The sequence below is a fragment of the Artemia franciscana genome, chromosome 9 (assembly GCF_032884065.1).
Source record: "Artemia franciscana chromosome 9, ASM3288406v1, whole genome shotgun sequence".
NCBI classification, from domain to species: Eukaryota; Metazoa; Arthropoda; class Branchiopoda; order Anostraca; family Artemiidae; genus Artemia; species Artemia franciscana.
In genome coordinates this window covers 25,233,911-25,252,450 of record NC_088871.1, presented here as the reverse complement: position 1 = coordinate 25,252,450, position 18,540 = coordinate 25,233,911, and the positions used below count along the sequence as shown (strand labels likewise).

General features: G+C 30.6%; 1 protein-coding gene and 1 long non-coding RNA gene across 2 annotated transcripts in view; one reads left to right on the top strand and one right to left on the bottom strand.

Annotated features, from left to right (window-relative positions):
• Positions 1-10,280, bottom strand: part of LOC136031191 (SHC-transforming protein 1-like) — a 78,481-nt gene extending 68,201 nt beyond the window's left edge. Inside the window, exon 1 of the mRNA XM_065710547.1 lies at positions 10,158-10,280. Coding sequence (XP_065566619.1) covers positions 10,158-10,169 — 12 coding nt within the window. The 5' untranslated portion in view covers positions 10,170-10,280. The remainder of the gene's footprint in view (positions 1-10,157) is intronic.
• A 6,704-nt stretch (positions 10,281-16,984) lies between these two features.
• Positions 16,985-18,193, top strand: LOC136031190 (uncharacterized). Its single transcript, XR_010618456.1, has 2 exons — positions 16,985-17,271; positions 18,064-18,193. It is a non-coding gene; the product is annotated as an uncharacterized LOC136031190 (long non-coding RNA).
• The last annotated feature ends 347 nt before the right edge of the window (positions 18,194-18,540 follow it).

Genomic DNA, 18,540 nt, shown 5'->3' with positions numbered 1-18,540 from the left:
GCAGAACTCGATTTCAGCTTTCATTGTTGGCTTTCTTAGCCAACTGACACTTTTCAGATACTTCAAATTTGAGATAAAGTGTGTTAAGCTCTTATTCTTTGACATGAATTCCAGAAAATATTCAATCAGAGCTGGCCATTGCTTTATCGAGCGGTTTGCAGCTTTTCCCATGGTAAGCCATCAAGTGGGGACGTGCTTTACGAACTTATGTCGCGGAGCCTTAACTTTTAGCTGATACTGGCTAAAATAGTGACAACAAGCATACCATCCGCTTAAGAAATGGTAAACAGCAATTATCATATCAGACCCCCCCCATTTCCTGTAGTCCTTTTTGGGACGCATTATGCACTGCGTGGATGCTGCAGCTACCGATATTCAAAAGACATTTTGAATACCACTTTTTCTTTTCCAAGTCAACAAATGACCAAACTTTCTTATTGACAGCAAGAGCATCGTTCCCAAGGGTCAACAGTCTTTCAAGTGGAAATCCTTCATCTTCTATACAGTCGAGGAGCTTTTTGGCTCATATCCTCACTAGTAGCATATCCCCGATAATATGCTCAAGATACCGAGTAATAACTGGTTTTTGATCCTTCGACCAATATTTCGAGCTCTTTACTACATCAATGTTTGTAGTCTCATCATATTCCAGTGCAAAGTCAGAAATCTGAATATCTTCAACCAAAATTTCCCTAAAATAATGGTAAATTGTCTCTGTCAATAAGTACGTCACTTTTTGGCATTTAACAAGAAGCCTTCTGGGACAGCATCCAGGAACATAGTTGGAAAGACACCGGCAATACCATCACACGTAGATGCAGCAAAAGAACTGGCAATTATTTTGAAGACCCATATTATTTCTGCCTTTGAAACTGCACCTCTTTCGCAGAACATCTCAAACTTCTTCTCTGGTACAGCATTTCCACCTTATGATTATAGTGAGTCTGAGTGGATCAAGTTTGATCCAGTGAGTCTCAGCTGACATGGACTTAGCACAGTAAACGTGCTCGTCTAGTGTTTCTTTTTGGGTGGCATGTTGAAAAAGAACTTGAAATCTTTTTTGGCTGCTGAGTGTCTTTGTGCATATTTTGCAGTAAAATGAACTGTCACTATTACTTCTCTTGGCACATCACTCTTGCACTATGCGTCCAGTCTCGTCTTCCCTACAAAACCAGTTTTCCGAAAATTTGGTCTTACACATCATTCATAATGACCTTAAAAAGCAGGTGTCAGAAAGGATTTAGAAAGCCTTCTCGCGGACTCATATATTTATGCAAACAAGTATAAACTCAAAAAGCCAATGACAGACACTTATTCCTTCTTACCTTTTGATATCCCCTATACTTATGGATCATAATTTGAACCATCTACAGGCAACAGCTAAACACAAAAAGAGAAGCAAATACTGTAAACATAACTTAAGAATCTGGGCCAAAACGCCCGTCTTCTAAGCAGTCAATTTGGGTGGAAGCTCAGTGAATGGAGGACTATGAGCAGCTATGGGAGGATTATTTAAAAGAATGAATTTACCTTTTCTAGGAACTTGAATGCCCAAACCTCCCGTTAGCTCAACAAATTGTTGAAAAAAGAGCACAAAACATGAACAAAAAAGTGACTTTAGTGACAAATTCAATGAAAAAGTGACAAAAAGTGACTCGTCTTAAAAAAACTAACAAAAGCGAAAAAAGTGACTGCGACCGATCCCTGGTATTGACAGGACACTATCCGGTTACCTACACGTGTAAAGTCGAATGTATGTGTGTCTGCGTCTTGTATGCGTTACTAGCCTACATCCGATCCCCACAAAACTTTAAGGAGCTTTTAGTAAGCTCTTGCGAAACTTTTAGTAATAAAATCTGCCCTCCCCAAGACTATTTTGATACTTTTCGGGCTGAATGAATTTCGAGACCCCTCATCACAAGTACTCGTTAAACTCACATTGTTCACATTTTTCCGAATATTCAATAAATGGATTAGTTATATATGAGTTTACGTCAAATAATAAGTCTCCAACATTATAATTTTTTTTTTTTTTTTTTTTTTTTTTTAGTAAATACATATTGAATAAATTCTCTGTTGTTTCGCTAATCTGGTATTCGAAGTAATTTTTCAAATACTTTTCAAATTTAAAATTATTCTCGTTATTTTCCTATGAGGAAAATTTTCAGAGTGAATTGTTGGGGGGGGGGGTAGGGGGTTAAACGGAGAATGTTCCACTGGGGAATCGTCGGGGGGATTCCGCAGAAGGGGGGGATCCAATACTAAATTGAATTTGATATGAATATCTTTTTTTGACTCGTGTGTACAGTATAATGAACCAAAATAAATTAATTACGCAATTCATATAAACGTAGGGCAAAGGATAACTTTTATTCAGTTTTGGATTAATTCTATCGTGGAAAGCACGACATTTGAAAAAAAAAATCGATGTTTATGTTTATAGATCCAGTGCATTATTGTGTTTTTCGATTATAGATTCAATTGCCCAATGAAGGAGAATTATAAGGGTAGAGAATTTGCATGGGGATAACTATACACGGGGGGATCCAAATGGGGGAATTTTCCTGGGAAAGAATTGTCTGCGGGTGCGACTTCCCGAAGTGAATTTTTCAAATACTTTTAAATTCAAAAATACGATCGTTATTAATACGCGGGGAGATTTCCCGCGAAACGGGAGTTTGCCACTTGATATTTCCAGGAAGGCAATTTCCTTGAATTTCATTTCTTTCGAGAACACAGAAACGTTCAACAGGTAAGATAGTAAATAACTAAATGTGACTCCCGTAAAACTATATATTTCTTCTCTATGACAGTGACAAGGTCTTCCGACATTACCAACAGACTGGCTCCTAATACGACAAAAGATACCTCGAACAGAACCACTAAAAGGCTAAAACGAAAAAAACAAACAATTTAAGAAGGTCTTAAATACTCAGAGAAAAGTTTAAACTGGCATTATAACTCAAGATAAAATAAGGCGGGACGCTAAAATTTGAAACACCACTCAAGTACCCTAATTATGATATTACGTTCACCCCACCCAAACCTTTGCGCTGATGTATAGTTTGCCTTTTCTAGAATTAATATGTATTTTCAAAACTGTGTTTGTTTTATTGTCTTAACATTTTGAGGGGTGGTGAGCCCTCTTATATTTAAGCTAAATTCTGTTATTTTTAAATTTAGTGTCACTCCTCCCTTTGGTATGATTTTTTTTTTATTTAATATGATCAAAAAAGGAAACATGGACTGAGGCGAGCGTCATTGCCTTTTTGGAAAAAGTGCTTGTAATTTATCTTAAGAATTCAATACAAGCACCGATTACTTTTACATAATCAGCCCTTTTTAAGCTGAAATTGCCTCTCCCCAATATAAGTCTGATCTTTTTCAATGTGTTGTATTCTCTTTCGACAATTCCAGCGTTAATGTCATATCCCAGATTACAAATGCCATTTAATATCCTAGATCATAGTAGACTATTCATGATCGCCCCCACCCCTATACTACTTGAACATTATGAGGAGGAACCAGCAAAATTCGATTTCCAAATCACACGGAAATGTAACAGTTTGGGTATATGCCACATACCACGTTTGTTACAATTTTTCCAAAAAGTGGGTTATAATTTGGTCTAGCCGTGTCTAAGCCGTATATATTTGAGCTATTTTCTAAGAACTTCGCTTGTATAACTCAACAGCTATTTTTAAAGTATTAAACCAAGTTCATAATTATTTCAAAGTTGCTATGAATTAATAGTGTGAGTGAAATAGCGCAAATATATGTCCATCAAGAAGGGACAAATTCTAGCATCAAAAATGTGCAATAAAGCAAGGGACAGAGTTTAACAACATGAAATGAAAGTTTAGAAATTTGAATAGTAGTGAGCACTAATCCAATTACCTACCTGCATGTCTATTTGGATTATGAGTGCAGCTTCCAGGACTTGAGAACTTATGACCAAAAATATATGAAACTGATACGATTAGCCCCTTCCGCTAATCTTTTGAAATTATAGTAAGAGCTATAAAAAGAGGGCCACCATCTAGAAATCCCAAGCTACAATCTCCAAATTCTTTTGTTAATCTGTCAAATTACGTATCAAACCCGGGAAAAACATTTTTTACATTTATTCGGGATTTTAAATTCATGTCAACATTTAACAGCATTTACTTCTGTTAAATCGTTAATATTCAAAATCACTACACATGGTAGGTTTTTTTTTTAATTATAAATCTACCAAATTTGGTAGGTCTAGAGTTTAATTATTGTAAGGATTTTTTTTTTTCTTCCTTCTATTTTTCAATGTTTTTCCTTTAAGAAAAGAAACATCCCCCAAAAGACAAGGGATCTTATTAAAAATCAAACCATCGGGTTCAGCGAATCAGGGAATCATACAAAACGTAGAATTTCGTATTTTTTTTCCACAAGAAGGATCGCGGATCCGTGTTTTTTTTCTTTGTTCTTCCCAGGGGTGATCGCACCGAACTGATGATCCTAGAAGATCAGAAGACGGCTCATTTTAAGAGAAATTAAAAGTCCCAGAACCCTTTTAAAGTGAAAAATTATGGGAGGGCAACTAGCCCCCCTCCCATGTCTTTTTCCCCAAATTTCTCTGATCAAACTTTGATATAACCATTTTGCCCCTTATAGTTATGAAATTTGCCCAATAAGTATGCCTCTGGGAATGGCTGAAAATTATGAAATTTACCCATTGTCTACATATAGTATTGTTATTGCTATATATATATATATATATATATATATATATATATATATATATATATATATATATATATATATATATATATATATATATATATATGTATATAAATATATATATATATATATATATATATATATATATATATATATATATATGTATATAAATATATATATATATATATATATATATATATATATATATATATATATATATATATATATATATATATATATATATATATATATATATATCATGAAAAGAGATATCACCAATGCAACAGCACAAAAAAAAAGAGAGACAGAAGGAGAAAAGGAAGACTGTTTTCCTAAATTAGTGATTAATATAGACCAGCACTTGAATGAGGCCTTAACCCTACTCATCCATACAATCACACAGGTCAAACAGCATAGCCATACATAATCAACCATAAAGAATAATCCATGGACAGGCAATCATGTCGTCAATAAGTATAAGTCGTCATTTACCAAACAATAGAAAAAATAATAAAGACAAATAATTCAGAGGCAACAACCCAACACAAGGGCTCATCAGGAGAATACACTGGCCTATATAGGGTTTCGCCACTTTAAATTCTCTACCCAGCCACGTGTTGTGGCTACCACAGAATATCCATGGCATCCCCGTGTCAGGTATCACCCCCAAATTACATGCCTATGAAAGAGAAAAAAAAACAGCAAATGTAAAACAACCAAGTAACACCAAAACAAGCTTATCCTGTTAATATATCCCTCTTTTTAGCAACAATAGGTAAACTAAATATAATAAATTTTACCAAATCACAAATATTAACGCATTGCAAAAAACCTGAATGAACTAAACAATTATAGAATTAATCTTTACGATGTGGCTAATTTAAAAAAAAAAATCCGCTCAATTAGAAACACAATTCAAAATAAATGGCGCTGCAACAACATTTCTCGAACCTCCGAAATTAGTTGAAAATTTCTTTAAGTATTTCTAGATAATTCTTTGATATTTAGAAGTTCGTTATAATGAAAACTAAATTTTTTAAATTGCCAAGTTAATTTATGTGCAGAAAAACCTCTTGATATCAATTTTTGGCTTAAGATTTTACATCTATTTTTAAAATCAATATAATTACTACAAATCCTTGCATAAAGAAGTAACTGTGAGAAAAACGCTGAATATGTGATATTTGAGTGTATATTACTTTCAGGGAATGGGAAACTAATTACTTCAAAATCAAAATCATCCGTTTTATTATACATTTTAAAACTTAATTTATTATTATCACAAATATTAATATTTAAATCTAAGAAATGATCTTCATGACCAGCGCCATGACTAGGTTCAAGAATAAGCTCTGATGGATATATATTTTTAGAAATATCAATGAAATCCTTACAATTTAAGACCAAAATATCACCTAAATATCTTTTATTATTTGACAAAACAGGTTTTAAATTAATTGGATTATTCTTATCCATCATATATTTATATTCTAGTTGACTTAAAAACAAGTCAGCTATAAATGGGCTGGTATTCCCCCCCATGGGAATTCCCACAATTTGCTTGTACAAATCACCACCAAATCTTATATAAGTATTGTATAAAACCAATTCTAATAACTCAAAAATCATATCCAAGCTGTAACATCTCAAGTTAACTGTAGTATTAAAGCAATTTGTCCATATAGCTTTTTTATTATAAGTGTCTATTTTTAAGAACCTTTTACTAGATAAGAGGAAAGATTTCTTGATAACAGTTTTTAAATTATCAAACACTACATTAAGTGATAAATTAGTATACATTGTCGCAAAATCGAAAGACTCAATTCTTTAAGCCAAAACCATTGTTAAAGAATCTATCACCTGCAGTGAATTATTAACACTCCAATATGGATTAAAATTCGAAAATTTTTTAATACCAGAACAATAGGTTTTAAGTTTATTTACAATTTCCTTTAAAATTAAAGAGAGGTCAGTAGCAGCAATGCGGGTTGGACATTTAGCTGCTCCAGCAATAAACCGTGGTTTAGGGGGATTCTTATGAAATTTTACAGTCCAATATAGGAAAGGGAACTTTTTATCATTGTCACTTATTTTAATATTAAAATTTTTAAAAAGTATTTCTTCAGTCTTTTCAATTAAATTCTCATCCTTTATATTTACCTTTTCGTAAACATTAGTTGTGCATAACTCCCTTTTTAAGATATCACAATACAGCTTCTGACAAATTATGGCAAAATTATTATTAGCTTTATCCACTGGCACAATTACAAATTCATTCTTTAGATTAGCAATTGCTTGCTTAATTTTCGCATTATAAAATAATGATTTAGTGTTACTATTTTTTAATATATATATATATATATATATATATATATATATATATATATATATATATATATATATATATATATATATATATATATATATATATATATATATATATCTATATATATAAAAATAAGTTGTCTGTCTGTCTGTGGATGGATGGATCAGGTGACGTCACCTGAAAAAACTGGATCAGGTGACGTCAAAACTGAAAAAACTAAAAAAAGGCAAAAACTACAAAAAAAACTAAAAACTAATAAAAAAAATAAAAAAGCTAAAAAACTAAAAAAACTAAAAAAAAGGCAAAAACTACAAAAAAAACTAAAAACTAATAAAAAAGCTAAGAAACTAAAAAAACTAAAAAAAGGCAAAAACTACAAAAAAAACTAAAAACTAATAAAAAAGCTAAGAAACTAAAAAAACTAAAAAAAGGCAAAAACTACAAAAAAAACTAAAAACTAATAAAAAAAATAAAAAAGCTAAAAAACTAAAAAAACTAAAAAAACTAAAAAAAGGTAAAAAACTAAAAAAACTAAAAACTAAAAAAAACTAAAAAAAAAGGAAAAAACTGAAAAATAAGCTAAAATAAAGGTAAAAACCAATAAAAAACTAAAAAAAAAAACTGAAAAAACTAAAAAAAGGCAAAAACTACAAAAAAAAAACTAAAAACTAATAAAAAAAGTAAAAAAGCTAAAAAACTAAAAAAACTAAAAAAACTAAAAAAAGGTAAAAAACTAAAAAAAATAAAAAATTAAAAAAAACTAAAAAAAAGGAAAAAACTGAAAAATAAGCTAAAATAAAGGTAAAAACCAATAAAAAACTAAAAAGAAAAAAAGGAAAAAACTAAAAAAAATTTTCATCTAAAAAACTAAAAAAAACTAAAAAAGGTAAAAACTAAAAGAACTAAAAAAGAAAAAAATAAATGACGAAACTCAAAGAGAAAGCGACCAGGACAAAAGGAATGTTCGATTAGCAATCAACAAAGCACCGGGACACAGGGAGTATAAATGACGACCAGGACATAAGTAAAAAAAAAAAAACTATCTATATATATAAAAATAAGTTGTCTGTGGATCTGTGGATCGTGGATCAGGTGACGTCACCTGAAAAAACTGGATCAGGTGACGTCAAAACTGAAAAAACTAAAAAAAGGCAAAAACTACAAAAAAAACTAAAAACTAATAAAAAAGCTAAAAAACATAAAAAAACTAAAAAAAAGGCAAAAACTACAAAAAAAAACTAAAAACTAATAAAAAAAATAAAAAAGCTAAAAAACTAAAAAAACTAAAAAAACTAAAAAAAGGTAAAAAACTAAAAAAACTAAAAACTAAAAAAAACTAAAAAAAGGAAAAAACTGAAAAATAAGCTAAAATAAAGGTAAAAACCAATAAAAAACTAAAAAAAAAACTGAAAAAACTAAAAAAAGGCAAAAACTACAAAAAAACTAAAAACTAATAAAAAAAGTAAAAAAGCTAAAAAACTAAAAAAACTAAAAAAACTAAAAAAACTAAAAAACTAAAAAAAATTTTCATCTAAAAAACTAAAAAAAACTAAAAAAGGTAAAAACTAAAAGAACTAAAAAAGAAAAAAATAAATGACGACACTCAAAGAGAAAGCGACCAGGACAAAAGGAATGTTCGATTAGCAATCAACAAAGCACCGGGAAACAGGGAGTATAAATGACGACCAGGACATAAGTAAAAAAAAAAATTAACAAAACTAAAAAGAAGGTAAAAACTACAAAAAAACTAAAAAGAAAAAAAAACTAAAAACTAATAAAAAAACTAAAAAATCTAAAAATCTAAATAAACTAAAAAAGAAAAAAAAAGGAAAAAAATAAAGGAGAAAAACAAAACTAAAAAACGAATGTATATACAGACCGGTACACCGGGATACAAATGACGACCGGGACACAGGGAATATAAATGACGACCGGGACACAGGGACACAACTACAACGGGGACACCGGGAGAAACAGGGGGATATAAATGACGACCGGGACAAAAAAACTAAAAAGAAAAAAAAACTAAAAACTAATAAAAAAACTAAAAAATCTAAAAATCTAAATAAGCTAAAAAAGAAAAAAAAAGGAAAAAAATAAAGGAGAAAAACAAAACTAAAAAACGAATGTATATACAGACCGGGACACCGGGATACAAATGACGACCGGGACACAGGGAATATAAATGACGACCGGGACACAGGGACACAACTACAACAGGGACACCGGGGGAAACAGGGGGATGTAAATGACGACCGGGACACCGGGACAGGGAATGGTCGATTAGCAATCACCATCAACAAAGCTCAAGGGCAATCATTAGAATCATGAGGTATAGATCTGAATACAGATTGTTTTCCCATGGACCATTATATGTTGCATGTTCAAGAGTCGGTAAACCTGACAATCTATTTATATGCAAAGACAATGGGACAGCAAAGAATGTTGTATATTCGCAAGTTTTACGTAGTTAAAACCATATATATATATATATATATATATATATATATATATATATATATATATATATATATATATATATATATATATATATATATATATATATATATATATATATATATATATATATCTATATTCACAGGTGGGACATAGGGACACAACTACAATGGCGCGTAACTATTATGGCGCGTAACGACTTACGCGCGCGGGGGGGCTTGGGGGGGGCGCGAAGCGCCCCCACCAACTAGGTGTTGGGGTGGCGCGAAGCGCCACCCCAACAGCTAGTATATATATATATGTATATATATATATATATATATATATATATATATATATATATATATATATATATATATATATATATATATATATATACATATATTACGCTAAAGTTCGAACTTCAGTTCCAATTCTGTAAGAACGACTCCTGAAACACAAACCGTATTTATAAGTGATAAAAAAAACTTTAGCGCGAAGAGCGGTTTATTGAGGAGGGGGCACCCTCCTTTTATATACTGAATAATTTATGTTCGTTCTGAGTTTTTATGTTGCTCCTTACTTTCAGTAAATTTTGTTTCGTTTAATACTTGAATGAATATCGCTCGCAGTACCGCTCGAATGTACACAGATTAAGTCACAAAATTAAATGAAAATGTACCATTTCTTTCATTCCTGTTCAAAGTTTTATATTAGCCAGGGGAAATAACTGTATCATCCATTCGGCAAGAAGGATTCCATAAAACAGAGAAACTGTTTTCGGGAACTTTTCCCGCCCACAACTAAATGGGTGTCCCGGCTGTAGGGATCGATAATAGAATTTGGCACTATGCTGCGTAGGTTGAGGTTACTTTAGTTGTCTATGCACTTAAAAAGGTCTTGGTTTCCAAGTAGGATCGGCATGGGAAGCAAAACACCCTACAGAAATAAGCATTTACAGCGCAAAAAGAGTGCGACATTTTCCTCGACCTTTGGAAGTAGAAAATTCCATGCTAACAGAAGACCATTTAACGCTGAAATCCGGAAACTGAGCCAGTAAAAAAAAAAAGAAAAAAAAGAAAAAAAAGAAATAAAGTAATCTTCTCATAACACAGAAAAATTACTAATGAAAGAGAAATTCTCATTTTCTTTTATATAGTAAATCTACAAAATTATCGCGGGAAAATATCATCTCCATAAGAAAAAAAAACCAATTTCTTTTTAGATATCCAGTCCCGTGACATGACAATATGCCGCTACAACTAGCAATTTTCTTTAGTGTATCTGTTTTGCCTTCACAAGATATTGTTTATTTGGGATAACCTCTGCTGTGGTAATATTCCAAAAGGTGACATGGGGATTGGGTCCAGTTCTACAAAAAGAAAAAACTCTTTGAGTGTCCCGGTCGTCATTTGTGTCCCGATTGTCCATGGGAAAAACAATCCGTATTCAGATCTATACCTCATTATTCTAATGATTGCCCTTGAGCTTTGTTGATGGTGAGTGCTAATCGAACATTCCCTGTGTCCCGGTCGTCATTTATATATCCCCCCTGTGGCCCCCGGCGTCCCCATTGTGTTTTGTCCCTGTGTCCCGGTCGTCATTTATATTCCCTGTGTCCCGGTGTCCGAGTCTGTAATTTCTCTTTGAGTGTCCCGGTCGTCATTTATATTCCCTGTGTCCCGGTGTCCCGGTCGTCATTTGTGTCCCGTTGTCCCGGTCTGTAATTTCGTCAGTCTACAAACATGACGTGAGTCGAGAAACAACTTCATGACAGCATAATGCTCAATCCTTATAATGGCGTCAGTCGACACACAAACATGACGTCAGTCAACACACAAACAAACAACTTATTTTTGTATTATAAAAAAGAAGATATATTCCCTGTGTCCCGGTCGTTATTTGTGTCCCGATGTCCCAGTCTGTAATTTCTCTTTGAGTGTCCCGGTCGTCATTTATATTCCCTGTGTCCCGGTCTGTAATTTCGTCATTATATATATTCCCTGTGTCCCGGTCGTTATTTGTGTCACGGTGTCCCAGTCTGTAATTTCTCTTTGAGTGTACCGGCCGTCATTTATATTCCCATTGTCCCGGTGTCCCGGTCGTCATTTGTGTTCCGGTGTCCCGGTCTGTAATTTCGTCAGTCGACAAACATGACGCGAGAACTATCTTTATAAACAAGTAATATTTGCGTATGTATTTTTCTCGAAAACGGCTTTATATTTTTTCGGGGAAATTGACATCCTGGTATATTCTGGCCTAAAAAAAAACCATTTAGATAGATCAGAAGTTTGATAAATTCGTTAAGAACCGTAATTTTGGAGAAAATATTTATTTGAGAGACGTCATCTTTATATACATCAGTATTGCAATGACGTCATACTTATTTGAAAAAATTTAAGAATTCCAGGCATGGAGAAGTTTATATTAAATTGCTTAAATAGCAAAAATTGCGATAATCTATATATATAAAATCTATCTATATATATAAAAACTAGCTGTTGGGGTGGCGCTTCGCGCCACCCCAACACCTAGTTGGTGGGGGCGCTTCGCGCCCCCCCAAGCCCCCCCGCGCGCGTAAGTCGTTACGCGCCATATTAGTTACGCGCCATTGTAGTTGTGTCCCTATGTCCCACCTGTGAATATAGATAGATATATATATATATATATATATATATATATATATATATATATATATATATATATATATATATATATATATATATATATATATATATATATATATATATATATGTTTTTAACTACGTAAAACTTGCGAATATACAACATTCTTTGCTGTCCCATTGTCTGTGCATATAAATAGATTGTCAGGTTTACCGACTCTTGAACATGCAACATATAATGGTCCATGGGAAAACAATCCGTATTCAGATCTATACCTCATGATTCTAATGATTGCCCTTGAGCTTTGTTGATGGTGATTGCTAATCGACCATTCCCTGAGTCGCCATCGATTTATATTCCCTGTGTCCCGGTCGTCATTTGTGTCCCGGTGTTCCAGTCTGTGATTTCTCTTTGAGTGTCCCGGGCGTCATTTATATTCCTTGTGTCCCGGTGTCCCGGTCGTCATTTATATCCCCCTGTGCCCCCCGGCGTCCCCATTGTAGTTGTGTCCCTGTGTCCCGGTCGTCATTTATATTCCCTGTGTCCCGGTCGTCATTTGTATCCCGGTGTCCCGGTCTGTATATACATTCGTTTTTTAGTTTTGTTTTTCTCCTTTATTTTTTTCCTTTTTTCTTTTTTTTCTTTTTTAGTTTATTTAGATTTTTAGATTTTTTTAGTTTTTTTATTAGTTTTTAGTTTTTTTGTAGTTTTTACCATTTTTTTAGTTTTTTTAGTTTTTTTTTTTTACTTATGTCCTGGTCGTCATTTATACTCCCTGTGTCCCGGTCGTCATTTGTGTCTTGGTGCTTTGTTGATTGCTAATTTGTATTATATTTATATTTATATTTTTTATATTTATTAATATTTTTTTAGTTTTCTTTTTCTCTTATTTTTCAGTTTTTTCCTTTTTTTTAGTTTTTTCTTTTTTAGTTTTTAGTTTTTTTTTGTTTTTTACCTTTTTTTAGTTTTTTTAGTTTTTTTAGTTTTTTAGCTTTTTTAGTTTTTTTATTAGTTTTTAGTTTTTTTTTAGTTTTTGCCTTTTTTTAGTTTTTTCAGTTTTTTTTAGTTTTTCGTTTTTTACCTTTTTTTAGTTTTTTTTTAGTTTTCTAGCTTTTTTAGTTTTTTTTTCTTTTTAGTTTTTTTTGTAGTTTTTAGCTTTTTTAGTTTTTTTTCTTCTTTTGTATTAGTGTGAAATAATTCAGACGTCATATGCGGACAAACACGACTTCACTCGACAGACAGACAGACAGACATAACCCACAAACAACTTATTTTTATATATATTTATTCATATTTTTTTAGTTTTCTTTTTCTCTTTTATTTTTCAGTTTTTTCCTTTTTTTTAGTTTTTTTCTTTTTTAGTTTTTAGTTTTTTTTAGTTTTTTACCTTTTTTTTAGTTTTTTTTAGTTTTTTTTTAGTTTTTTAGCTTTTTTAGTTTTTTTATTAGTTTTTATTTTTTTTGTAGTTTTTGCCTTTTTTTATTTTTTTCAGTTTTTTTTTAGTTATTAGATTTTTACCTTTTTTTAGTTTTTTTTAGTTTTTTAGCTTTTTTAGTTTTTTTTTCTTTGTAGTTTTTTTTTGTAGTTTTTACCTTTTTTAGTTTTTTTCTTCTTTTGTATTAGTGTGAAATAATTCAGACGTCATATGCGAACAAACATGACGTCACCTGATCCATCCACAGATCCACACAGACAACTTATTTTTATATATATAGATAGATAAGTTGTATGTGTGTTATGTCTGTCGAGTGACGTCATGTCATCATGTCGTCATGAAGTTAGTTGTCGTCATGTTTGTTATGACGATGACGTCATTAAAGGTATTTAAGAAAATCGTTCAAAGAGAAATTTTTAATTGTAAGAAGATCGTGGACGGAAAATGTTTAATTGTAAAATGACTGAAGAACCTACAATGGCAACAGCCGAGGAAGCTGCTCAAAGAGTCTATGCCAAAAAACTTGCTGCTGATAGAGAAAGTAAGAAAAGAAAGCGTGCAGAGGAATCACAAGAACAGCAAGAAAACAGGCTTGCTGTTGATAGTATTTGCATATAATTCGACAAGGGATTACAGCAATCCAAAAACACTAAAAAGAAAACCAAAAGTTTGAAATTTGGTAGAAATCACAGTTGGAAATCAGCCTGGCTGCAATAATAAAACATCTTTGAATAAACTTTAGTATTGAAAGACATTAAATTGTGTAAAGAGAGAAAAAACTGGCAATTGCAAAAATGTTTATAGATATCTTAAAGGGGGACTACACTAGTTCAAAAACCTTAACAAAGAAGACCAAAAGTTTAAGTTTAGCTTAGATCGTTGTTAGAAAAACATCATAACCGATTTTGTTTTCTTATAAGTATAAGCAATGTCTTTTAAGACATGAAAAAAATTGAACAATTTTTCATGTCCAGTTCACAATCACTAAAGTTATTATGTAAACTACAAAAATATTTATGGTGCCTGAGCAACAATTTTAATGTTTTACTTTAAACAAGAGAAATTAAGGATTTAAGTTCAGTTCGGAATCACTAAAGTTATTATGTAAACTGTAAAAATTAGAACTGAAAAGTATGAAAAAACACAAATTGTCTGTGGTTAAAAGACAAGCGACATTGAAAATCCATATATAGAAGCCTTCCAAGTGCCGAGTGCCGGGGCCTAGTGGCTGGTAACTGTTATTTGTTTTGTATATTTTAACAAGGCATTACAACAATTCTAAAATAGGTTTCGTACCCATCACAAGTTACGAGCCTGAGAAAATTTGCCTTATTTTAAAAAATAGAGGGAAACTCCCCTTAAAAGTCATAGAATCTTAACGAAAAACACACCATCAGATTCATCGTATCAGAGAACCCTACAGTAGAAGTTTCAAGCTCCTATCTACAAAAATGTGGAATTTCACTTTTTTTTACAACAAGAGATCACGGATGCGTGTTTATTTTTATTTTTTTTTTTTTTTCAGGGTGATCATATCGACCCATTGCTCTCAGAATGTCGTGTGAGGGCTCATTCTAACGGAAATTAAAAGTTCTAGTACCCTATTTAAGTGACCAAAAAAATTGGAGGGCACCTAGGCCCCCTCTCACGCTCACGCCGGGGCCCAGCGGCGAAGCCACCGGTTTCCCTGTAATTTATATATACATATATATATATATATATATATATATACTAGCTGTTGGGGTGGCGCTTCGCGCCACCCCAACACCTAGTTGGTGGGGGCGCTTCGCGCCCCCCCAAAGCCCCCCCGCGCGCGTAAGTCGTTACGCGCCATAATAGTTACGCGCCATTGTAGTTGTGTCCCTATGTCCCACCTGTGAATATAGATAGATATATATATATATATATATATATATATATATATATATATATATATATATATATATATATATATATATATATATATATATATATATATATATATATATATATATATATATATATATATATATATATATATATATATATGGTTTTAACTACGTAAAACTTGCGAATATACAACATTCTTTGCTGTCCCATTGTCTTTGCATATAAATAGATTGTCAGGTTTACCGACTCTTGAACATGCAACATATAATGGTCCATGGGAAAACAATCTGTATTCAGATCTATACCTCATGATTCTAATGATTGCCCTTGAGCTTTGTTGATGGTGATTGCTAATCGACCATTCCCTGTCCCGGTGTCCCGGTCGTCATTTATATCCCCCTGTTTCCCCCGGTGTCCCCGTTGTAGTTGTGTCCCTGTGTCTCGGTCGTCATTTATATTCCCTGTGTCCCGGTCGTCATTTGTATCCCGGTGTCCCGGTCTGTATATACATTCGTTTTTTAGTTTTGTTTTTCTCCTTTATTTTTTTCCTTTTTTTTTCTTTTTTAGTTTATTTAGATTTTTAGATTTTTTAGTTTTTTTATTAGTTTTTAGTTTTTTTTTTCTTTTTAGTTTTTTTGTAGTTTTTACCTTCTTTTTAGTTTTGTTAGTTTTTTTTTTACTTATGTCCTGGTCGTCATTTATACTCCCTGTGTCCCGGTGCTTTGTTGATTGCTAATCGAACATTCCTTTTGTCCTGGTCGCTTTCTCTTTGAGTGTCGTCATTTATTTTTTTCTTTTTTAGTTCTTTTAGTTTTTACCTTTTTTAGTTTTTTTTGGTTTTTTAGATGAAAATTTTTTTTAGTTTTTTCCTTTTTTCCTTTTTTTCTTTTTAGTTTTTTATTGGTTTTTACCTTTATTTTAGCTTATTTTTCAGTTTTTTCCTTTTTTTTTAGTTTTTTTTTTATTTTTTATTTTTTTTAGTTTTTTACCTTTTTTAGTTTTTTTATTTTTTTTAGTTTTTTAGCTTTTTTACTTTTTTTATTAGTTTTTAGTTTTTTTTGTAGTTTTTGCCTTTTTTTAGTTTTTTCAGTTTTTTTTTTAGTTTTTTATTGGTTTTTACCTTTATTTTAGCTTATTTTTCAGTTTTTTCCCTTTTTTTTAGTTTTTAGTTTTTTTAGTTTTTTACCTTTTTTTGGTTTTTTTAGTTTTTTAGCTTTTTTATTTTTTTTATTAGTTTTTAGTTTTTTTTGTAGTTTTTGCCTTTTTTTAGTTTTTTTTTAGTTTTTTAGCTTTTTTATTAGTTTTTAGTTTTTTTTGTAGTTTTTGCCTTTTTTTAGTTTTTTTCTTTTTAGTTTTTTTGTAGTTTTTACCTTCTTTTTAGTTTTGTTAGTTTTTTTTTTACTTATGTCCTGGTCGTCATTTATACTCCCTGTGTCCCGGTGCTTTGTTGATTGCTAATCGAACATTCCTTTTGTCCTGGTCGCTTTCTCTTTGAGTGTCGTCATTTATTTTTTTCTTTTTTAGTTCTTTTAGTTTTTACCTTTTTTAGTTTTTTTTAGTTTTTTAGATGAGGATGGATGGATCAGGTGACGTCACCTGAAAAAACTGGATCAGGTGACGTCAAAACTGAAAAAACTAAAAAAAGGCAAAAACTACAAAAAAAACTAAAAACTAATAAAAAAAATAAAAAAGCTAAAAAACTAAAAAAACTAAAAAAAGGCAAAAACTACAAAAAAAACTAAAAACTAATAAAAAAGCTAAAAAACTAAAAAAACTAAAAAAAGGCAAAAACTACAAAAAAAACTAAAAACTAATAAAAAAAATAAAAAAGCTAAAAAACTAAAAAAACTAAAAAAACTAAAAAAAGGTAAAAAACTAAAAAAACTAAAAACTAAAAAAAAAACTAAAAAAAAGGAAAAACTGAAAAATAAGCTAAAATAAAGGTAAAAACCAATAAAAAACTAAAAAAAAACTGAAAAAACTAAAAAAAGGCAAAAACTACAAAAAAAACTAAAAACTAATAAAAAAAGTAAAAAAGCTAAAAAACTAAAAAAACTAAAAAAACTAAAAAAAGGTAAAAAACTAAAAAAAATAAAAAATAAAAAAAAAACTAAAAAAAAGGAAAAAACTGAAAAATAAGCTAAAATAAAGGTAAAAACCAATAAAAAACTAAAAAGAAAAAAAGGAAAAAACTAAAAAAAATTTTCATCTAAAAAACTAAAAAAAACTAAAAAAGGTAAAAACTAAAAGAACTAAAAAAGAAAAAAATAAATGACGAAACTCAAAGAGAAAGCGACCAGGACAAAAGGAATGTTCGATTAGCAATCAACAAAGCACCGGGACACAGGGAGTATAAATGACGACCAGGACATAAGTAAAAAAAAAAAAACTATCTATATATATAAAAATAAGTTGTCTGTGGATCTGTGGATCGTGGATCAGGTTACGTCACCTGAAAAAACTGGATCAGGTGACGTCAAAACTGAAAAAACTAAAAAAAGGCAAAAACTACAAAAAAAACTAAAAACTAATAAAAAAAATAAAAAAGCTAAAAAACTAAAAAAACTAAAAAAAAGGCAAAAACTACAAAAAAACTAAAAACTAATAAAAAAAATAAAAAAGCTAAAAAACTTAAAAAAACTAAAAAAACTAAAAAAAGGTAAAAAACTAAAAAAACTAAAAACTAAAAAAAACTAAAAAAAAGGAAAAAACTGAAAAATAAGCTAAAATAAAGGTAAAAACCAATAAAAAACTAAAAAAAAACTGAAAAAACTAAAAAAAGGCAAAAACTACAAAAAAACTAAAAACTAATAAAAAAAGTAAAAAAGCTAAAAAACTAAAAAAACTAAAAAAACTAAAAAAAACTAAAAAAGGTAAAAAACTTAAAAAAATAAAAAATAAAAAAAAAATAAAAAAAAGGAAAAAACTGAAAAATAAGCTAACATAAAGGTAAAAACCAATAAACAACTAAAAAGAAAAAAAGGAAAAAACTAAAAAAAATTTTCATCTAAAAAACTAAAAAAAACTAAAAAAGGTAAAAACTAAAAGAACTAAAAAAGAAAAAAATAAATGACGACACTCAAAGAGAAAGCGACCAGTACAAAAGGAATGTTCGATTAGCAATCAACAAAGCACC